This window comes from Puma concolor, chromosome A2 (genome assembly GCF_028749965.1).
Source record: "Puma concolor isolate L17-30 chromosome A2, mPumCon1.1.hap2, whole genome shotgun sequence".
NCBI classification, from domain to species: Eukaryota; Metazoa; Chordata; class Mammalia; order Carnivora; family Felidae; genus Puma; species Puma concolor.
Window position 1 is genome coordinate 95,805,192 of NC_141668.1, and position 24,413 is coordinate 95,829,604.

Consider the following 24,413-nt stretch of genomic DNA (forward strand, 5'->3'; position numbering starts at 1 on the left):
CTCTGAGCCATCCACCCAGAGCCTGACGCGGGGCTCGAACTCACGGACCGCGAGATCGTGACCTGGCTGAAGTCGGATGCTTAACCGACTGCGCCACCCAGGCGCCCCTATCCTGCCTGCTTTCAAAAGTGATCTGAGAGGGCGTATGATCAAAAACATAATATTCAGAAGCAGAGTCAATAAAACAAACACCCAAATCCATGTGGAATAAAAGGACAAGAAGATACTAGATGTCAAGGCTGATATCGTTTCTACAATTGCTCATTAAACTTAAGCCAGGACCCCCTTAGGGTGAAGATGTGAAAGGAAACCATGGTTTCTGTAAATCTCATATCCTTACAGTAGGAAGAGTTGAGTGTGTCACAAATGAGCCTCCTCCCTTTCATGTACTCATTCAGCAAACACACCTTGCTTGCCTGACAAGTCTATGTGCTCAGGGTCAGGAGTGCACGGAGGAAGTAAGAGTAAGGCAGGTGTCCGCCCTTGAGTTGCCCATGGTCCTGGGGGAAAGGGAGGGGGATCAGACATGGCGGTAATTAATTATAATAAGATAAAGATTGTATTAGAACCACATACAAAGTGATGTGGGGATAACAGAGCAGGGAGCAACTCATTCTGTAGGGACAAGCCTTGGAAGGGAAATCGTGTTGGCTCTGGGTGGCAAGGAGCTCACCAGGGATAGAGCAGTATTCCAGCCAGAGGTTTGAAGGTGTGAGAGCTTGCCAGGTTCTAGGAACACATTTTTCAGTGTGGCCGGGGACATGTGGGGGGCTCAGTCGGTTGGGCATCCGATTCTTCATTTCAGCTCAGGTCATGATCTCACAGTTTGTGGGTTCAAGCCCCACATCGGGCTCTGTGCTGACAGTGTGGAAGCCTGCTTGGGATTCTCTCTCCCTCTCTCTCTGCCCCTCCTTCATTTGTGCTCTCTTACTCCTCTCTCAAAATAAATAAATAAACCGAAAAAAAAAAAAAAAAAAGCCCAGTAATGGGGAGTCTGAGTGGCTCAGTCAGTTAAGTGTCTGACTTCAACTCAGGTCATGATCTCACAGTTCATGGGTTCAAGCACCACATCGGGCTCTCTGCTGTCAGCACAGAGCCCACTTCAGATCTCTCTCTCTCTCTCTCTCTCTCTCTCTCTGCCTCTCTCCCACTCATGCTATCTCTGTGTCTCTCTCAAACATAAACATTAAAAAAAAATCCCAGCAACACTTACACAATAGCTAATGCTTTTTAGAGCATTTACTGTGTACCTGGGTGTTGAAGTTCAGATGGATGCCACAAGGTGAATGCTTTTCATACTTCTCCTTGAAACTAGAGGAAACCGAGGCTTGGGGAGGCTCGCTGTGGTGGATTCCGTGATGCCCCGCAGGGCCGCCTTCAATAGAAGGGATGTTGAGGACCCGTTGCCCTCACAGGCTGGGAGCAGTCTTGTCACACAGCCTTCAGCTCTCAGCAGCCCCTCCAGCATGCCCGTAGTTGCAGGAAACTTCTGCATCCAAAGCCTTGCCAGAGGCCATGCCCCTTCCAGGATGGCCCACATCCAGTGACCTATCCGTTTGAGAGTCCAAAGACCCAACTGTGGCCACTTTTATGGACCATTTTAGCTCCTAAGCTTCCTCATGGGGTTGGCGGAGACATCAGGCCGGTGCCACGGCTGGATTTCTCTGCTCACTCCTGTTTCCACTCTCCCCGACCCCAACAAGGGTCAGTCTCAAAGGCAGTCAGTCCTTCACTAACAGGTTACCTGCCAAACTCTCAGACTTGGCTTCCTCTCCAAGGGTGGTGGAGCCTTGTTTAGAACCCAGACGATATGACTCCAGAGCTCAACTATTTTAGTCTAGCCCTGTGATGCCTGATGCAGAGTGGAGATGAGAGCAGAATTGTCAATGTGAGCCAGATTGTGAACGCAAGGTGTCATCCCCAAGTGGTGAGATGTTATTCTAAGTCCAAGGGAGAACGAGCAAGGATTTTAAATGGGAGGGTGATATCCAAAAAAAAATGTTAATGTTATTTTTTTAGAAAGAGAGGGACAGAGTGTGAGTAGGGGAGGGGCAGAGAGAGAGGGAGACACAGAATCCGAAGCAGGCTTCAGGCTCTGAGCTGTCAGCACAGAGCCCAACGCGGGGCTTGAACTCACAGACCATGAGATCATAACCTGAGCCGTAGTTGGACGCTTAACTGACTGGGCCACCCAGGCGCCCCTCCGAAAATGTTTTAAGATGGTCTCCATGGCAACAGCACAGGGACTGGACAGTGAGGGAAAAGGTCACCTTATCTCCATAATGGCCATGGTTGAGTCTCACCTTATTTACAATCCCTTCTTTAACTTTCTGGGGGAAAAAAATGCAAACGAGAGCAGGCAGATTAGTGGCAGGATAATATGAACACACTTATCCTGTGCATAATCCTTACATACATGGTTGACTTCCAGTTTATCTTCAACACAAAATGGCCTTTGAAGGCATGGTCCATGGACTCGTCCAGATACAATTAGAATCGTTGATGCTTCTTCTACCCTTACTTCTACCCCATACTTCTACCCTTTTCTGGGGCTCCTGACATCGGTCTTACAAGTGGAGCAGAAAGTCTAAGCTTGAGCACAGTTGTTCAGAGGAGATGTGCATCAGCCAGCTGGGAGCTCAAGCTGCCTGGGACCAGTCATGCCAAGAGGCTCCATTGAGCCCACATGTAGCACCTGCTGCTGGCAGAATGGGAAGCCATTGGACCCAACTCATCACCAGGAACCCAGGGTGACCTCAGTAGACAGCACCTTGCTTGTCTCTCCGCCTTGGGTTGTCTCCATGAGAAGGCACTCAGAATGTTTATGTTATTCCCAATCTACCCATCTCTGAACATACGCCACAATGGCAGAACTCATAGAAACCTGGCATGCATTTCCTAGTTTATGTAGCCAATAGTATGTACTTTCTACAATTCCATTATGGCTCTAACAAGTACATTACTATTTCCCTTTAAAGAACAGGGAGGGGATTGCTTTGGAATGCTGGCATAAGGTTGCGATTGGGGGGGGGGGGGTGGAGCGCACATTTTATATCCATATGAACCTCCACAATGTTGAAGGCTCCTGTCTCCACACAACAGAACTGATCATCTGGGTACACTTACTTAGCTTTGTCTGTTTGGATACAGAAGAGTTTCTGCCAAAAGCAGTTTTCTTTGTTCGATATAATTGTTCTTAAGCGCTGTCTTGATAGTCAAGAGGCATGCTTTAATCAAACACTGATAGAGTCCTTTGAATGTCAGGCACTGAACTACGTGTAGAAGTCATAGAACAGATGTAAACTTCAGCTACCGCCCCAAATGTGCACTTCTGACATGTTCATCTGATTCCTGAAGCCGATCCTAATTCATAGGAGGAAAGCCAGGCCTTCTGCATCAAAAGCAGTCATCCAGTCCATCTAAAAGCCACTTTCATATCGTTTACTCATAAAATAAAAATAAAGGGACCCCCAAAGCAGTTATTTCTAGGAAATTATAATATCTCAGTTTATGACACCTCAAGGAAGGATCAGAGTAGATGTATTTCCAACCTTTTTTTTAAAGTTTTTTTTTAATTAAAAAAATTTTTTTTTCAATGTTTATTTTTGAGAGAGAGAGAGAGCGTGAGCAGGGGAGGGGCAGAGAGAGAGGGAGACACAGAATCTGAAACAGGCTCCAGGCTCTGAGTTGTCAGCACAGAGCCCAACGCGGGGCTCGAACTCACAAACCGTGAGATCATGACCTGAGCCAGTCGGACACTCAACCGACTGAGCCACCCAGGCACCCCTTTAGCAACGCTTATATGAACAGGAATGGAGAGGCATTTGGGTGAGAGCAGGAATTGATCACACATCTGTTTTCTTGGTGCAGGGTTTCCCTGCCTTGTGCAGCGCTCACATGGAAAACTTAACTACTCTAGGAACCGGGGAGGCAACTCCACAGACAGCCCCCTCCCCATCAGTAAAAGTCATCTCCTCGCTTCTGTTGTTTGAATGTCCTGTTGGTGTCCTTGTTTGATTGTCCAAATGATTTTTAAACAAAGAAAAGTTGGCTGTGGAATGACTCTCTTAATGGTGAATTGAATTCCCTCAACTTCGTCTTCCAAGAAAAACACAAACCAGAAAGGGGAGGGGGAGACCTTATTTTTCTGCCAAGTTCATATTCTATCTATTCTGTTAAATTAATGGCTGGTACATTAACCCCCTTTTACATTCAAAATCATTTTTACTTGAAATAACCTATTTTATAATGTATTCCATGATTACTATTTGAATACTAGGTGACAAAGTTCATGAGACGGAAATGCATTAAAAAATGTTTAGAAAATTATAGGATTGTCTCAAAAATTTTCTGAAATGGGATGCAATTTTCAGCACATTTCCTGGGTTTACTTACCATAGTTTTATTGTTTTACTTTGGGCAATTTGCGGACATCTATATACATCAATTTACTGACTGTCCCCCCACCGCCCCCTCCTGGAGGTGTTCGTCACAGAGAACGACATCTGTGGTGGTCACAGCGGTGGTAACAATGGCTATGGGAAGGAGACTCATGTCATTCATCCTCAGAAATTCAGAAGTCACTGTCTCATATTACTTTTCCAAACACATAAGAGAATACTAAGGAGAAAGACAGTAATGCATGATTCTATCATGTCTTGAATAAGTTTACTTCCTGGAGCAGTACCTGTACACGCTTTGGTTTCATCCTGACCTGCTTCAAAACAACCTTGTCAATGACAAGTTCTAAAATACAAAATGGAGTCATTTTAGAGCCAGGCTTTTTAATTGTGAGAGTTCACTGTAATTTACAAGCACTGTATTTTGTGTTAAGGAAACTTTTTTTCCGGAACTTTGGGTATAGCCCAACCAACACCTTTGGGTAACTTGCTTTTATTGTAATTGTGAGGTAGAGTAACCCATCTTTAGCTGCCAATATTCCTACGGTTTCAAAACAATTGCTGTGGTTACAGAAACTAAAGAAAATAGAGTTCTAAACGTAAGTTGGTAAATTTGTTTAACACCAAAAAAAGTTTTTTTTTCTGAACTCTATAATGTCCTGGATATATGAAAATATGTTTTTCTTGGTTTTCTTAACATGGAGGTTTTTAAAAACAAAATGAAAGCTTTGGTGGCCATTTCTACCCTCCGCCCCACCGCGCCTCTGCTTAGCAATTATCTACTAGGGCACCACAATAGAAACTAATAAGAGTATTACTCTCAAGCTAGAATTAGGCAAGTGAGCCACAGATCAAGTTCAAAACCCATAGCCTTTAAAGTAGGTGTTCATGGACACACACAGCCCTACGGTATAATACAGAGAATCATCTTCCTGCGCTCCCTTCTTACAAGTTTCTTCTCTAACACATGTTAGCACTTTCCACTGTGTTCCATTCCATCCCGATCTCGTCTTTCTGGGATAGAAAAGGTGCTACTGCAGGTGATAATAGTGAGGACACCACCGTGCTCACTTAATGGTGATATTTCATCTAATAGTTAATTCAAAAATGTTACTATGCTGCCCACTTAATGCTAAGGCAGATGTGTTTGTGAATTCTCAAAGCATGTGTGATCTCCAGGATTCTTTTTAAATCAATAAATTTTATCTTAACCAATCTGCATGAACATTAACAAAATTACCAGAGGGAATTTTGTTCTGGCCTAGATGGTTGGTGGAGCATCTGGATTTGGAACATAAAATCCTTCCTTTAGATATAGTTGATGAGACTAGCCAAGGTGGATTACAAGCTTATTCCATGGGGCCATTTGATAAATCTGTGGATAACTAAGTAATAACAACACCCAACGTTCTTCAGACTGCATAACATAGAGCCCAAGTCCTAGGGATGTTAGTGGTGTTACATGCAAACGGGACACTGTGATCAAATATTGGGAAACATAGACTTAACTAGGCTGAACAGGTTTCTTTACCTGTGGGCAATTTCCAGAACCTTTAACCTACCAAGATGCACTGTCCATCACCAAGAAGGAGATGCTTCATTCACTGTTTCCCAAATCCATTTGATTCCCAAACCTTTTATCCAGAGCAAATCTTAGGACCAGAGTTCCATTAAACGCACTTTGGGAATTGCTGTAATTCTCAAGGGTTCTACCAAAATATCCTTGCTTCTAGCATTGTAGTGCCACAGCTAAAAATATGGTGCTCTAAAGAAAGACATAATGACTTCCACATTATTTTGGTAAATTCTTAGAAATTACGTTTCCCCTTATTACTTCATGGCTTTTTTCTAAAACAGAGAGAGAGAGAGAGAGAGAGAGAGAGATTAAATCACTATTTAATGTGATTTTTTTTTCATTTTCTATTACTATATTTTAAGTGATATTTTCTACAAAATGACTACAGAATCACCTCTAAATTTAGATCTTTTCTCTTCTTTGTTTTTGTTTTTGTTTTTTTACTCTTGGCCATTTTGCTTTATTTTTCCTCCGTGTGCTGCAATATAGAAGCATAAGGATATCGAGAACAGTAAAATGTGTTCTTCTTTTTCCCCCAAACGGGAAGCAAACAGCACACATGCTTAATCTGAAAAATCGAACAAAGCATGAGTAAAACTTCCTACTATCGAGGGGCACTGGGTCACTCGGTCTGTTAAGCTTCCGTTGACTTCGGCTCAGGTCATGATCTCATAGTTGTGAGATCAAGCCTGGTGTCAGCTCTGAACTGAGTATGGAGCCTGCTTAAGAATCTCTCTCTCCCTCCCTCTGCCCCTCCCCTACTCATGCACGTGCACACACTCTCTCTCTAAAGAAAAAAGAAAAAAAAAAAAGAAAAGAAAGAAAAAAGAAAAGAAAAGAAAAGAAAAGAAAAGAAAAGAAAACTTTCTACCATCGAGGCACAGAAATACATCCCCCCAAACCCAAGGAGTTTTGTACTAAAGTGAGTCTGACACTAATCCCCAGCAGCTGCCAGGGTTTCCTAGTGATGACCAGCCTTCCTTCCACAGTGGTTTTCTTCCACATTCGGGCAAAACTCGGACATGCCAGTTCTTTGTCTTTGCACTTGTCCTTGAAAATCTTTGCTCGGTTTTCTTGCAGTAATCTATTAACTTCAGGTAATTAATTTTTTATTCAACCTCTGTTATAGATTTAAAATTCTATTGCTGTTCCCCATGATAGAACACTGTAGTTCCTCTGATCATATTGGAAAGACCCGTGGCCCCCATCATTTTATTCCATCACCATAGAATTTTACTGTTTGAAGGAACCTTGGAGATCACATCATTCAGGGTTCCCAGGCTTCAGTATGCCTCAGCTTCCTCTGAAGAGCTGTTAAAACCCAGATTGCCATTCCTACCTCAGAGGTTCTGAGTCAGCAGGTGGGGGGATGAGGCCAAGAATTTGCATTTTTAGCAGTTCCCAGGTGGTGCTGACATTGCCAGTCCCAGGAGCCCTTGCTAGGAACCGCTGTGCTAGAAAGCCCTTTCTTCCAGCCTACCCCAGAGAATCTGAACATTCCTGGAGCTGGCCTGAGACCCAAACCCGGCAGAGCTGTCAGGGAAGGGAGGAAATGGTGATTTCTTCAGGCCTGGGGGCAGCTGAAGGGATGATGGGTTGGTCAACCTCAGTGTTCATCAGGGGTTTTCATCAGGCAAGGCTAACTCCACGTCCCCAAAACTGCTGTGGCTTAACTGCCCATCGGAGACCGTTTTTGAGAACCACCGATCTAGCTCAACCTTCTCATTTTATGGGCAAGCAGATCGAGCTTGGACAGAGCAAGGAAGCACGCACAACCAGTCAGCTGCTGACTCAGGAGTGCCAGGGGACCCTGACTAACAGCCATTTCACATTCCCCTCTCCATCACTGGTTACCTAGTTCCTGCCTGTAAACGCAGGGCCAGACATTTCTCAATAGTTCCCACTATTGGCAAGAAATTTTTACACATATTTTTCTCCTTGCTGATTGGGTAGATTGATTTCTTCAGTGACTTTCTGCCCTCTTCTCCCTACATGCGGAAAACTCTGACACAGCTTTGCCTTTGCTCTCGGTGAGATTAAGCTTTATGTTTTTTAACCCATGTTCGGTTTTATTAATGGAAACTTCCCGAACGATCTATACAACAACTTTTTATATTTTCTTGGCTTACGGCTCCTACAGGTAGTGGTTCTTACTGTGGGCTTAATGTCTTTAGAACAACCTATAACCAATATATTTTGCGAGCGCAGAAGGATTTTATTTACCTCTGAGCATTCGGGCCGTGTTTTCTGCTTTCTCTTTCGTGTACTTATCTTCCTCTTTCTACAGAATCGTATTTCCTCTAATAATTTGGACCATTTGTTTTTCCTAATGCCAAAGTTCTCTTGCGCACGGCGCCTGCAGCGCGGCTGATGTGGGTGTGGCCGCTGCTCTCGTGATGTGCGCATGTGCCATCTGCCAAAACCCTCTACTCTTTACAAAGCAGGGATCCTCATAGGGTTTAGCCTAGGGCTGCAAAAGGGCACCCACTTAAAGATGGGTGTGACATGACCAAAACCAGCATTTTCTTCATCTCATAGTTTAAATTGGTAAATCTGACCCTTATTGTGAATTCAAGAAAGTAGATATTCTAAGATTCAATTGCAGACCAATAAATGGGTTGATTTATGCTGGTCCTTGGGGAAAAGTAATGCATGACCCAACTGTAGTATTGTTTTGTGGGAAGAAAAGCTCATCTTCTGACTAGCTTCTTGTACAATAGCTGTTCAGTGAATATATTTTATGGGGCAAGCAAGCCATTATGCATAATAATAAAATTCAGTAACAGTTTAAACAGGCGCTTCATTTGCCAGTGGGTGGATAAAACCAAGATATTATGTGTCATATTTGTTACAAGCACATTTTAATAACCAATGTGGTTATTGGAAGGAAAGGAAGAAGAAACATATGATTTATTCCTTATAAGTGATAAGTTTAACTTGATTTGGAGTTGATGAAAATTTTCTTGAGTTTCATTAGCAAAATCAGTATCTATCTATACAAAATATACATATTCGGGAGTAAAATAGCTCCAAAGTAAATACAGACTCTCATCTTCTCTGGGCCGAATGTCAGAGACCTGAAATCTTATCGATTAATGCAACCCGTATAATTAATTTATAAAATCACAGCTCAATCTTCACACAGGGACCCAGTCATGGATACCAAGGTGGATACATGGATACAATTGATCACTTATAATCCATCTTTGTAATTTTTTGTAACAGAGAACCTTCTGTATTTTATCAAAATTCAATTGTTAATTTTTGGTCGGTCAGCAGTTAAGATTTCCCTTTATATAAAATATATGAAAGAATTTTATGATTCAATGACTATCAATTAGTGTTGTTTCCTGTGCTGCAAAGCCATTTAGGCTACTTCCACGATATGGATGTGAATATTCAGGCACTTTTGTAGCGACAGCTTGCAGGGAAGTCACTAGGGAGATGAACGCTCTGTACCGTATGAACACACGCGTGCCCCGCACACACGTGCTCTCTAATGTAGACTTTCCTACCTTCTTTCTCTGCTTCAGAACCCAACCCAGAACTTTCCTAACCCCATTTCCTGCCCTAACTGTGCTGTGGCCATTCAGAAGACACCAGGAACTCTAAGATGTTTCCATAACTTTGTACTTCTCTTCTCCAGTTGCCCTTCTTGTCCTATCTGCTTAATTGATCTGCCATTTATTCAGGATTGAAATCCTATCAGTTATTTCCTGCAGCTTCCCTGATGCCTCTCTGTCCCCACTGAACTAGCCAGTTGCCCAATATTCCCCCAGCTCGCTGAGCACACACCTATCCTGGCTCGTACCCATTGGTTCTCTCTCTCTTTTTTTTAAATTGAGGTATAATTGACATATAACATCATACTGTTTCAGGTGTATAATATAACGATTTGATATTTGTAGATATTACAAAATCAGTCTAGTTAACATCCATCGCTACGCATAGTTACAAAATTCTTTTTCTCTTGTGATGGGGACTTTAAGATTTGCTCTCAGCAATTCTCAACTGTGCAACGCCGTGTTATTAACTGTAGTTGCCATGCCATTATATTCCATGGCTTACTTATCTCATAACTGGAAGTTTGTACCTTTTGATCCCTTTCACCCATTTGGCCCACACCACCCTTTGCTTCTGGCAACCACCAATCTATTCTCTGTATCTATGAGCTGGGCAGGGGGGTGGGGGGGGTGGGGGGTTGTGGTTATTTTTGTTGTTCCACACATAAGTGAGATCATACAGTACTAGTCTTTGTATGACTTATTTCACATAGCATAATGCAACTTGAGGTCCATCTGTGTTGTTGCAAATGGTAAGATTGCATTATTTTTTATGGCTAAATAATATTATATATATCATTATGTGTAAATAACATAGAGTGATATTAATATATATTAATGTTTTAATATCAATAATATTATATAAGAAATATATATTTATTTGTTACATAATATTATTATATATTATACATATAATAATATATATAAAATCACAAGGGACACTTAGATTGTTTCCATATCTTGGCTATTATAAATAATGACTGCAGTGAACATGGGGGTGCAGATATCTTTACAAGTTAGTGAGTGTTTTTGTATTCTTTGGATAAATACCCAGAAGTGGGATTGCTGGATCATATAGTAATTCTATTTTTAACTTTTTGAGGAGCCTCCATACTGTTTTCCACAGTGGCTAAACCAGTTTGCATTCCCACCAACAGTGCAGGAGGGTTCCCTTTTCACCACATCCTTGTCAACATTTGCTACTTCTTGTCTTTTTGAAGATAGCCATCCTAACAGGTGTGAGCCATATCTCATTTTGGTTTTGATTTGCACCATTGGCTCTTGATTTGTCTATGTCTCTGCCTCCCCCATACCTTAAAAGCTCTTTGGGGGAAAGACCATATCACTGTACCTGACGTATAGTTGATGCTCCATGTTTGCTGAGTCAGTGAACGTGAACTAGACTGTGTTCTGTGTGCAAAGTTACCCCGAGCCACACCCCTTCTCCAGTACAGGGCAGTCCCCTGCCCCTGTCCTTGCTCCAGCAGGCTCTAGTCTGACCCACTCTCAGCCAGTTCCACTCAGTCTCCCAAGTGACCATTGTGAACGTCAGATCTGATCATCTCTCTCCACTCTTGCCTATAGAATGAAGGACAAACCCCTGAAAGTGACAGAGTCATCCCTCCATAATCCCATGCTTTACCTCATCTCTGCCACTTCTTTCTCCACTTCATGTTTCCAGAATATCCACATGCCAATTTAGTGGCTCCACATCTACCAAATGCCACCTGTTGCCTCCATGCAGCTATCCTGCTATTGCCAGCGATTGAAGAGTTTTCTCCCCTTCCCACCTTTTTCCCAGTCAACTCCTCATCGGCCTTTAAAATTCAGTTCCCAAGTGGTCTGGTTGCCTGAGGCCTACTGAGGGCTCCTCACCTGAGTTCAGAACACCCCTTTATTATAGGACCACAGGTACAAGAGGTCAAAATCAATAGCTATGGATTAGACCGGAAACCCCTTGAGAAAAGAGGGCTTGTGTCTGTATCCCGGGGTCTGACTTACAGCCTGTACCATAGTCGCTGGGAAACATTTCATGAACAAAATTGTCCGGAGGCTCCCATGCTTCGTCTTCCTTTGAGCTGGGGACTACTGTAAGTAAATTAGGCACGGGTGGGGAAGGAGTGAGCTGTAGGTCCCCACAGCTACAAACCAGAATATTACCAACTATTGTACTGTGACAGCAACTTATTCTTTAAAAAAAAAAAAAAAAAGTATAGCCTTGTTTCATCACAGGAGTGCTCCCGACCACTTGTTTAAACTGGATGATAGAATAAAAAATACAGAAAGAGTAATTTTGAAATATCAACAAATTCACCTGACTAATGTGCCATGACAATAGGCAATTGGTAAGAGCAGCACTATTGTATGTAAGTAAGAAAATAGCATGAAACTCAATAAAGAGATAGATTTTCAGGTTATTAAATGGAGGACTAGACAGAAAAGGAAATGAGATGTGTAAGCTTGTGGTAACACAGTATTGGGCTGCATATAACTTGGATAAAATCTGATTTAGAGTTGGTATGTTTCCATAATGCCGACCTCTCTACTTCAAAATCGAATGCATTGGGTTGAGTTAAAGGCTAGCATTCCCCCCCTGCCCCCCCCCCCCCTTCAACTCTGGGCTTGACTATTTTATCAGTAAATTTAAAAATGAAGAAGAAATGCATCCCTTCAAAGAACTTCCTAGTAGTTTGCCACAAAATCACAGTATGCTGCCCACCCTTGTTTATTTCCTTCCTCTCCTCAAATGTCCCTGCTCCCTCCTTACAGATCTGTTGATCACCCTGCATTACCTGGACCCGGACCCCTTGCAAGATCTACCTTTTTCTCCAGAGTACTTCTAGAATATTCTCTAGGGCATGCATGTCTGCTCTCAGAGTCCCCTCTGTCCACCTGCAGTGATGTCCAGAGTTTGTGAAGCCATCTGAGTAGACCCTCACTTCTGCCTCTACATCCAGGGCCTCCAGGAGCCATAAGTCATCTAACTGCCCAAGTGGACAGACACCTCCTGAAATCCCAGCACAGTGAGGCTGCACAAAAGAGAGTGTATCCCTCCTTAAGTGATCCACACCGTCACCTGGCCTCAAAGCAGCAGTATTTATGCCCAGGGACAGATAGGTTCATCCTCCTCTGGGGAAACAGCCCCTTCTGTTCCCACCCATGCTGCTGTCTACATGGGCTTTGCTCTGTCTAGTTCACGAGGCTGGGCTGGGGATGTAGACTCGCAACAACCCTTCCATGTCCACCACCACAGCCCAATAATAAAAATAGAAAAGCTTCGTTCCCTGCCTCCTTATCCTGAAGCACCCAGGTAACATGAAACCTAAAGATTAAGCCCTCCCCCCGGCCCTACCCACACTCATTTCCAGGCATGCAGTTTTCAGGGACATCTGGGGCTTGGGGTCCACGATGTCCAGGGAATCGCTGGGCCTTCATCTTTAGATGCTGCCATTAATGAGTTTTATATCCTGGAGTATCCCAGGATTCCTTGCAGGAATCTGCCTGAGCTGCTGCGAGGAGGCCTAAAAGTGCTGACTCACAGGATGAAGTCACACATTAGGGATTATTCAAGACTCTCAGGACGGGGTCATCATGTCCTCCGAGGCTCTGGCCAGTCAGTTCTGCATAGTGTGAAAGACTGTAAAGCGTGGTGCTGTATTGAAGAAGAAGAAAGAAGAAGAAGAAGAAGAAGAAGAAGAAGAAGAAGAAGAAGGACAAGGAGGATGAAGAGGACGAGGAGGAGGAGAAGGAGAAGAAGAGTTTAGACAAATTTGCCTGCCAAATTTCTACCCTTTTCTGTAAATATTAAAGGGCCAAACTCCCACCAAGGTCCTGGTCAGGCCTAGATATCCTCAACTCACCCCTTCCTATGTTCATTCAATAAATGTTGATTGAGGGCCCATTGGGTGCCCGGCACTGTTGAAGGATTCAAAGCTAGAGCAGTGAACTAAAATCCATATTCGAGAGAGGAGGATAATGGGAATGAACAAATGAAAATATCAGGCCCTATTAGTGCTGTGAGGGAAGTTTTAAAAAACTTGATTGTGGGAAATTGCAAGTGTACACAAAAGTAAAGCAAGTAGTAGAACAAACCACACATGTCTACCCCCAGCTTCCAGATGCTCAACCCGAGACCGCCTTCTCCACCCCATCGCTCTCCCCACCTCACCATGGATTATGTAGAAACATCCCCGACGTCCTATCGTCTCCTTATACAGGTCGTGGAGTGAATCTCTGAAAGAAAGGCAGATAGGGTGGTCAAGGCAGGTGTCTCTAAGGGGTGACGTGGGAGAAGAGGTGTGTGAGTGGGAAAGAGAGATCCAGATGTAGAGCTAGCAAATGTGAGCATGCTGACATCATTGAGGATCTGTGAAAGGACCAGTGTTACTGCCCTGGGGGGAGTGAGGGCCAGAGAGAACCCAATCCTACAACAGCATGACCAGAAGTTCCTAGAAGGAATAAAAATTCCTACAACAAAACATATATAATGCTTACTGTGTGCCAGGAATTCCTCCAGTGTTTTATATATGGCAACTTGTGTGATTTTTCACAACCCTGTGAAGTCATGGCCACTATTAATATTCCCATTTTACTGGGGCACCTGGGTGGCTGAGTCAGTTGAGCGTCCAACTCTTGGTTTCCGCTCAGGTCCTGATCTCACAGTTCATGAGTTCGAGCCCCACATCAGGCTCTGTGCTGATAGCATGGAGCCTGCTTGGGATTCTCTCTCTCTCTCTCTCTCTCTCTCTCTCAGCCCTGTTCATGCTGTATCTCAAAATGAATAAATGAACTAAATAAAAAATTCCCATTTTACTAAAACTGAAGAAACCTGAACACAGAAAGTGTCTCCGTCCAGTCAGGCTGTACTAATGAAATACTGGGTGGCTTACAAACAACAGAAATTTATTTCTCACAGTTCTGATGGCTGGCAAATCCAAGGGTGAGGCACCAGCATAGTCAGGTTCTGGCCAGAGCCTCTTCCTGGTTCACCTCGCCTTCTCACTGTGTCCTCACATGGTGGAAGGGGCTAGGGATGTCTATAAGATCTGTTTTATAAGGCATTAATCTCATTCATGAGGGCTCCCCCCCTTGTGATGTAAGCTCATCCCAAAGGCCCCTCCTTCTAATACCATCATCTTTGGGGGTTAAGATTTCAGCATATGAAGGGAGGGGGCACAAACTGTACAGACTACAGTTACTCAGGCAATCTGGTTCCATAATTCAACCTCTTAATCCCTTCAGGTAGAATGGCTCATCCATTGTCGGTCACATCTCTGTGCAACTCTGAGCACGCGTAGGTGAAAAGACTCAGAGCTGCTCATCCCAGGTCTCTTTGGACCCACCATGTCTCTCACCACCGCCCACCCCAGACTGCCACCCTCTCCAGGTCTGGATACTGCTCCTTACACAGCTCATCTCTTCCTGCTTCCCTTCCCTCCCTAACAATGTCTTTTTCCCTGTTTGACCCTAAGCCCCATGAGGGTAGGGAACATGTCATGTCAGTTTCCCCTCATACTGTTCCCACCACATGGTGGGCACTGAATCAATGTTTGCGGGAGGAAGACATTAATGGTGAAAGGAAGTGATGTTTGCACTGTAGCGGGTAATGATAATGTTCCACCTGGGTCCCCTGGAATCCCATTTCCATGAGTTGCCTTTACCCTTTTGGGGGGTTTTCAGCAACCAGTGCCTGCAGCTTTTCTCCCATCCTTCAGCCTCCAGTATGAGCTTTACCCCAAGAGCAAAGAACCAACAGTGCCAGGGATTAGATTTCCAACCCATCCTTGACCCCAGGGGCTGTCGACTAGGACTGTCAAGTGCCCAGTGAGAACATCCAACTTCCTTGCCTTGAGCTGGGACAGCTCTGAAGCCTGACTCACACTCTACAGCCCCCCTGGGACGAGAATCCTTCCCTTCCCCATCCTGTTTCTGGGAAACCCAACTTCAAACATTAGGTCATTTAAAAAACTCCTCTGTTAACAAATATGCCTGGAGATTAGGGGGTTATTAAGAAGATACTATACTTGCAGTTTTGTCATAAAATAAAACTTACTCTAAAACTATCCTGGAATCAATGTGATTTTACACTGATGAACCAAAGATAGTTTAGGATGTTGTAGTGCCTGGGTCATTGCTGCAAACCTCAGGCACTTCAGCCGGAGACTTCCGGTGGGCAGAAAGTTGGATGGTCGGCAACTGGTCTATTGCCATCTCTGCAGGGAAATGGGCAGAAAATGAGTGGCAAAGCATGGCTCGATATTAAAACTCACAAAACTTATCTCGAACTGTTATGAGAGTTTTGTAACATAATAATCATGAGACCCATGGGGATAGCCTTGTAGGATAAAACCCACATCAAATAGGTTTTTGAGATAAATATGGCCACCTTCCAACATTTGTCTACTGGTATTTCCTTGATCTTTTAAGAGAAGACTTGAGGGTAATAAATGGAAGCACCAATTTGGCCAAAAGGGTCCCAAGGGACCAAGAGACGCATTTTTCACATCTACAGCTTAAGAAAAGTCAAGGACCTAATGCATGTAAATGAACTCGGAAAGCCACATTTGCCCTCCTGTTTCTAGGCAGCCGCTGCAAGTCACTTGGACCTTAAATGGGAGGGAACAGTGACAAATGCATTTATGAACATCCTCATTTAAAACAAATGGCGCCCTGGTTTCAGGGTTCTAAATTGAGAAGTTAGTAGCAAAAAGAGCTGCTCCAAAATCCATACTCTATGAAATCCACATAGCTCATGAGGAGAATGATAAAACTATAGATCATGGCCAATTATGCTTCAAGGAAAGGTTTTAAGCCTGCTGCATTCATAACTCCCTCTTGGAATAAAGGCATAAACATAGAACATAATGCCATAGCTAAGCTGCCTCATGCTGCTATATTTTTGTAAATAAGATTCATAAGATTAGAATATTGTAAGAGCACCTGGGTGACTCAGTCAGTTGAGGGTCCAACTCTTGATTTTGGCTCAGGTCATGATCCCAGGGTCATGGGATCAAGCTCCGTGTCAGGCTCTGATATGAGTGTGGAACCTACTTGGGATTCTCTCTCTCTCTCTCTCTCTCTCTCTCTCTCTTTCTCTCTCTCTCTCTTTCTCTCTCTCTCCCTCTGCCCCCTTCCCTGCTCATGTTCTCTCTCAAATAAATTTTTTTAATATTTAAAAAATTGAATGCCACAATCAGCAAACTTTTCATGAATAGTGTCATGATTACTAATCCTCAGATTCAAGAAACCTGAATTCTTTACCAGGATGGAGGTTGTGAGTCTTTCAGAGAGAGAGAAGATAAAGTAAAGACACCCCTACACCAAGTAGTGACGTAATTTATGCTGACATCTTTCTTTTTGGAGAGAGAGAGAAAGAGAGAGCCGCAAGCTTGACCTGAACTGAAATCATGACCTGAACAGAAATCAAGAGTTGGACACTCGGCCAACTGAGCCCCTGTGGTAACATTTTTATGATGTCATATGTATGACATCATCAAAGAATACTCCTGGAAGAGACTCTAATTGAAGTTTTTCTTCTCATTGCCACCTCGTGTTTTCAGATAAAAAAGATGTATACAAAGCAGTGGAGATCTGGGAATATGGATTTTTTTTCTCATTTTGAAATGAGCACTAATATCCATATTGATGTATGGATGTAGATATAAGCCATTGCAAATCCTTCACTGCCTTCACTCTCAAATCAGCAACTGTGGGATAGAGTCACTCACAATATTTTGACATGAAGCAGGAATTAAACACCAAAATGGGCGTCCTTGTGGAAACCTAACAAATGTTGTAAACTAAGAATGAGTCTGATATGCTAGAAAGGTCTCCTCTCGCTGGTCTGCCATGACCAACCCTGGCCTCACAGGCCAAACGCTGCTTTCTTCATAAATTTCTCTATAAATAATCGAGTATGAGGAAGCCCAAGACAAGCAGGTAAAGTCAAGTTTTCCATTCTTCTTTTTGATGTCCTCCAGCCTGAAATCTTTTTAAGTGGCCTATTTGTCTTTTAAGTCATGAAACCTCTTCTAATGATCACGTTAGTTAGCTAGGAGCTTCCTTCAAGCTACTCTGTAAGAATGAGCAAAATAAAATCAGAAAATACAGTTAAAATATAAATATGGAGAACACAGTTGCCTGTGTCCACATTATTTCCAAAGGGAAAAGATATTTATAAAGGTGAGCTCTAATTCTGATAAACTGATGAGTTCAAAATCTTCATGCACAATATGAACAGTGAGAATGATAGCTGACGTTTATTGAGAACATAATATATGCCAACTGTTATTCTACAACTTTTGTATGTAGTAGCTCATTTCTTCTTCATTGTGACTCTGTGGATGGTACCTTCTTTACACCCATTTTACCCATGACACGATGAGACGTGGTTTACTTAGTCACAACCCAAGACAGTCTGGTTTCAAACCCGGTGCCCTCCCCTGCGTGCATGGATGGGCAGGGCTCTGAACCCTTCCTTGCTGGTACAAAACTATTTTTAATAATTATTCACTGTTATCTTATTCTCTAAAACGGGGGAGACCAGGGGCCATCTTAATAAATTAGTGTTTCTTCGGGCACCTGGGTGGCTCAGTCGGTTGGGCGTCCAACTTCGGCTCAGGTCATGATCTCACAGTTCGTGAGTTCGAGCCTCGCTTGGCACTCTGTGCTGGCAGCTCAGAGCCTGGAGCCTGCGTCAGATTCTGTGTCTCCCTCCCTCTCTGTTCCTCCCCTGCTCATGCTCTCTCTCTCTCTCCTTCAAAAATAAATAAAAACATTTTAAAAAATTTTTTTAAAAATTAGTGTTTCTTCTCTTAGTAGGTTTTTTTTAGACTATCTATGAATTATACAACCATAACTTGATGGATTCAAGTCCCAGAATCCATTTGGTAAAACAGCCAAGGATCTGCAAATCCTTGCTTTCGGAGCTTCCACATTTATAAACAAGCCTGCACTAGAATTCAGCATGACTTTCGAGTCAGTCTGTGGAAAATGCAAGTATGTAATACAATCAGACTTCATTTGGGCCATCCCTCTGCTGCTTAGGCACATTGGCAATGAAAGATCTGAACGCATAAACTTGGCAGCAACTTCAAAATATCCAGTTGGTCCTAAAATGCCAACGTGCTCATTATGTACATTTGTTGTGCCTGGGCTTCCCGCTGTCCAAATCTACCCTGAGTCTCCAATCAAGAAGAAGTGGTGATAGGAACACTGCTAATATGACATGACTGGGGACAATACAGAGTGACATGACCCGAGGTGATGAAGGGAATACTTATGGCTTCCCTCCCATTCCCTCCCCCTCCCTGCCACATATGTTGATGCATATTACATCCCTGCCTTGGCAGTCACAGGCAGAAAGGCCCAAAGATATTTATGAAGCTGTATCCATCAACAACTCCAATGGTCCACCTGAAATGCTGTCAACTTGCACACTGACTAGTACCCGCCGTCTGCACGCGCCACAACCCCTCGCCTTCAGTTCTAGCTCTATGTCCCGGGGCCAGCAAGGCATCTCCCCAGAGCCCCCCAGGCCTTTCCCAAAGACCTAGGGATGCAGGGCAAGAAATAAGAGAGTCATCAAGTCGGCATTTGCTCCATTAAGAGGGAAAGGCAGGGGCGCCTGGGTGGCGCAGTCGGTTAAGCGTCCGACTTCAGCCAGGTCACGATCTCGCGCTCCGTGAGTTCGAGCCCCGCGTCAGGCTCTGGGCTGATGGCTCAGAGCCTGGAGCCTGTTTCCGATTCTGTGTCTCCCTCTCTCTCTGCCCCTCCCCCATTCATGCTCTGTCTCTCTCTGTCCCAAAAATAAATAAATGTTGAAAAAAAAATTAAAAAAAAAAAAAAAAAGAGGGAAAGGCAGCAAAGGGAGGAAACTAGGACCAGGATATAGAGGAGATAAACATTAAAAATCACCAAAATCTGTACATCTGTGGTTGCCGAAGCAACCTTCCAGAGAAGCACAAGGATACCCATTCCTGGCCCTGTAACACAAAGGCTGAGAGCCTGCCCTTAAGTAGCCACTTTGTTTCTCATTCAGAATCATAGCTGACCCTTGATATAACGCCTGAATTTACAACAAAGGTCCTTTATGTAGGACCATAGCCGAACAATACATTCACGTCCTAAATGGAAGGAATTCTCCAGTATCATATCCAGAGAGGACTTCCATAATTTCCTATTTGAATTTTTGATTGACCGAGATGTTAGGGAAATGTCTTACAATTTCTAAAAATATTTTCTCGGGGCGCCTGGGTGGCTCCGTTGGTTAAGCGTCTGACTTCAGCTCAGGTCATGATCTCGCGGTCCATGAGTTTGAGCCCCGCGCCGGTCTCTGGGCTGATGGCTCAGAGCCTGGAGCCTGCTTCCGATTCTGTGTCTCACTCTCTCTCTGCCCCTCGCCCGTTCATGCTCTGTCTCTCTGTCTCAAAAATAAATAAACGTTAAAAAAAATTTAAAAATATTTTCTCTTCGTTAAATACGAAGCATGGTCTATCTTCTTCAGAAAGCATTCTGCATGTCCCGATCTAAATTTTGCACCTGAAATTCAGGGACAAAATGGCCTCTTCAACACTAAAATCAAACTGCACGTGACTTAATTTTTCTTTGAGCTTAAGAAACTTATTTTGAGATCTGTCTGAACCTGGGGAATTTCATTATAATTTTAACTTTTATTGCATAAAAGAAGGGTAAACATAGCAGCTGGCACATGAACTGAGAATGGTGTACTAATAGGCTGTCTGTCCTTGCAGTTTGGGGAAGGTATTCCTAAAGAATCGTCTCACTTTGGGAGTGAAAACAGGTACACAGTACAAACTCTTTCCCTGAAGGTGGCTAAGCCAAAAGCAGGGAGAGTTTTCACTTAACTATTTGCCACGATTTGCCCCATCTACACTATAAAAGCAGGAAACCAAGAACAAGGCCAACCCGAATTTTAAATCCCATGGTGGTAATCTGGGATAAGACAGGGTTTCTTTTAGACTGATGAATGAGAATTTTTTTTCTCCTTAAAATGAAAATCATTCTTGTCTTTTAGGAGAGAGATAAAGGCAAAAGACACATAAAGTAATGAGCTTAAAATGGATTTTCACTTCTTAAAAAAAAATCTGCTTCAGGTCAATGGGATTTCTGTAGAACCAGTTATGTGAAATTCGATTATAGATTAATAAAGAAACCAAAGAGATAAGGATATCACATTAATGGAAAAAGAATTATTAAATTCCTGTCCTTTTTTGATGTTTCCTCTGACAATTAGTATTCCCGTCCTCATCAGGTGATACAAAACTCTAGGCAAATGTCCAAAGGAATTAAGCAGTAAAATATGTTTTGAGGGAAAGAAAGAAGGAAGGAGGAAAAGAAAGAAAGAAGAGAGACTGAATTGAGAAAGTAAAGAAGAAAAGTAGAAAAAGAGTTTCTGGGACCTGCATTAAGTATGGCATTAATTTTTTTGCCACCAAGTCTTAGTCTTGGCAGGCTTCCACTCAAATGCAGGAATTTCATGGATGTGGGAACAGGTGATGGAAAATGCATTATTATACACAACAATCGTTGTACTTGAGAGGAACTATATGGGGAAAAAATAACACCCTAGAATAAATACAAATGAAATTCATGTATCAAAACCAATACTGTGAAAATAGTTTAAATGTTTCTTGAATTTATATCTAGTCATTAACCTAAATGCAGATTTTAGTTCAGGCTACACTTTTGCCTCATGGTCAGAAGGCCTGAAAACCTGTGGCGTGGAAAATTGGCAGGATAAAGAATATTGAATTGGTCTCCATGGAAAAACAGGTTTTGGCAGCTATCACCTCCTCCTTGAGTGGGTTCCCCCCCAACCCAAGTCAAATTCTCCTCCCTCTTTCCTTGTCCCAGGAAAAAGACCAAGGGAAGACCATATATTAGCTAAGACAGCAAGCAGATAGATATCAACATGGCCATTCACCAAAGGACCTTCCTCATTGGCCTTGAACCCCATAGTCAGGGTGAGCCCCCCCCCCCCCCGCCCCGCCAAAAGTCTCAACCCTAAGCTCACCCTCTGAGAGCACAGAGGCTGGAGGTTTCTATTTCTACTGACTTTGGTTTCCTTCTTCCTTGAAGAAAGGGAGTGAGGCATCCATCTTACCCAATGACCCTAAAAGAAACTGCAATTCACAAACAAAAATGATAAATTTATTTGCAGAAATCCTTCACATCTGTTCCTCCCCTCCAATCCTGCTCCAAACCTACTTTAATCCACAACCAGTCTGCTTACCTCAAGGAAGGGAGACATTTCCCCGGGGTTTTATTTAGGCTAGGGGACAAAATCCAGGGACTTCTTCAAAGTCACTCGTCCACCTGGCAAGACTCTCACGGCCCGCTGCAACCCCAAGGGCCACCTCACTCTCTCCTGGGGCTAGTCCTGAACCCAGTCTCCACTCTTTTCTTTCCAGCCTCCTTTCCAGCCACCCGCCCCCCCACTCCCTACCCCACCACCCCAAGAGCCCACAGCTTCAGAGCGAATGTTCCCCAGGCTCCCTCCGGTGGGTTCCGGGCCCTTTGCATGAGCCAGTTGAGTGAGAACTTCTTCCCCCACATGAATGTTGTATCCTTGTGCTGTGCCTCTCTTGGTGGTTCACCCTGATCTTTTCTCTCTTTGCAGCTGGTTAATAATCCACTAACAAGTCAGGCTGCAGCGGCTGCAGCCGCCATGGGCTCCATAGCAAGCTCACAGGCCTTTGGCAATGCCCTCTCCAGCCTTCAGGGGGTCACGGGTCAACTAGTTACTAATGCACAAGGACAGGTGAGTGGGAGATGGGAACAAGAGTGAATCTTTATGGCAGATGGAACTCGGAAAGGAAATGAATTTCTTTTGCATGACAGTGATATGTAACCGCATCTATTCGAGGCAAATAAATAATGTTTACTAGCAATGTCAAGAATAGGAGAAGGGTTGGGAGGTGTTTCTATATTTTAGGAACAAGATTTTTTTTTCCCCCTTCCCCTAGAATGTCTTACGTTTTTATTTTGTTTTTATTTCTGTACAACGGTTCTTGTTCTGACCTTAACTGAAGGAAATACTTTTCGTGATGGGGCAGTCTTTAAAAAAAAAAAGTAAATTTTAAAAACAAAATTTCAGTTCTGCTTATGTATTTATTCTTTTTAAACTGGGACGGTGGGGGAAACTGGTAAGTTTCCTTCTCTAATTGCTCTAAGATTTCTAAACTAGTCCTAAGCAAGCCAATTTCTGACTAATATGGGGACCTGATGGAAAGAACCGGGCAGTCCTGTAAGAGAAACAAAGGAAAGGGGGGAGAAGCCTCTTGCTGATTCTCCTGGAAGCTCCTGGGAGTTTCTTGTATGCCTGCAGGCTTACTTCAGTCTGCCGGGGCCATCGAACCTTCCTCATGTCATGGGCAGCGTGACGGTTCCCTTACACCACTCGTGTGCCCGCGTCGTGGTCCCCAGGACACTGACGAAGCTTCAGATGAGGGCAGCTCCCTCTTTAAGACCCCAGTAAACCTGAAAGCTCCATGAAGAGCAAACTGGAGTTAAAGCTGAGGGCATCAGAAGTACCCTCCGTTCAAAGGCTTGGCACAGACCCTCGGTGGTTAGGGCACCTTCACCTCAACTGTGGCCGTTGCTGAGGGTGGAGGACAGGTAGAAGATGCTAGCATCATCTCCAGGATTTTTCCTCCCAGAGTTATTTTACGGATCCCTGCTTGGCCTGCTCTGTGGAGAACAGGAATTGCAGTGTCTTGAACCCTGTTTTTATTTTACATAAAGAGTAAACAGAGATGCATTATAAGCTAAACCGTCTCAATCTACGTCCCGGGGAAAAAAAGCTGACCTTGTTATATTTCCTGGGCGGGTGCAGGATTGTCCCGTCAGAACCCCGAGGGCTGAACGATGGAGCTTGTCAAAGAGCAGCCCCAGGTAATGAATCATCTTATCACAGGTGCACACCACACATATTAAAGGAGGGTTGTATGAACACGGTGCCCTCCACAGTCACCTTTCAATGTCGGCTTTAACCCTTGTTCCAATCCCTTTTCATCAAAGGATCATTTTATGCAGCCGGCTCTAAATGGAGGCTCTCAAAAGCCTATTAAGATTTCTGAACGGACAGGGTTTGGGTGTGGAGGAAAAGTTGGTTATAATATCTATAACTCACACTCAGATCAGGTCGGTCCTGGAAGCTGCTTCTTAGAGTTATGCCCCAAATGGAACACCCCAATTCATTCCTGCCAGGCAGCTAGCCCTTGAGATGTAAATTTTAAGAGGTCCAGATGGAAAGCATATCCACCGATGTGCATTTCCCCCTGATTTTTCTGTCCCGGTGTCCAAGTAAAATCTGCCACTGTGCCCCACCGCTTGAGAATTTGTGATGGAGAAAATGCTTTATTGCTTAGAAGGAGTTATTAGAAGTGTATTCTTCCGGTGATTTAATGGCTGATCATTTTGCCAGTTACAAATCCATCCCCTTCCTAGGGGCTAGAGTTACAGCCTTTGCTCTGTTTGGCCTTTGCCGACTTCCATCCCAGGGGGGTAGCTCTCCCGGCCTGAGAGTTCCCACAGGAAAATGAGCTTTCAATTAAAACCTTGGTTCATACTCTGCGTATGTAGAAGAAGGCCTGATTTTATTTTAAAATTCTTCTGTTTTAGACACTGTGCTGATAGGTGATCTGATATGGTCCACAAATCTCCTAAAGTGGGAAAGGGAAAAAAAAAAGACCTACATTCACAGAGGAGTCAATATTGCCTGCTCGTGATGTCTTGTCTGAGAGTTTTAGAAACATGCCCAAAGGTACCATGTGCCAGAGACGACCAAGCTACTCCCATTTCCAAAGTAGATGAATTGGCCATGTTCCCGTAGTGCTGTGGGTTTTTTTTTTT

At 43.6% G+C, this 24,413-nt stretch overlaps 1 protein-coding gene across 3 annotated transcripts in view; it reads left to right on the forward strand.

Annotated features, from left to right (window-relative positions):
* POU6F2 (POU class 6 homeobox 2) overlaps nucleotides 1–24,413 on the forward strand; it is a 494,159-nt gene that overhangs the window by 417,437 nt on the left and 52,309 nt on the right. For 2 of the 3 annotated variants that reach the window (XM_086697003.1, XM_086697002.1), the window contains exon 6: nucleotides 22,180–22,320. The exons of the other annotated variant lie outside the window; for it this stretch is intronic. In XM_086697003.1, the coding sequence (XP_086553129.1) occupies nucleotides 22,180–22,320 (141 nt within the window). The remainder of the gene's footprint in view (nucleotides 1–22,179; nucleotides 22,321–24,413) is intronic. 3 annotated transcript variants of the gene reach the window in all.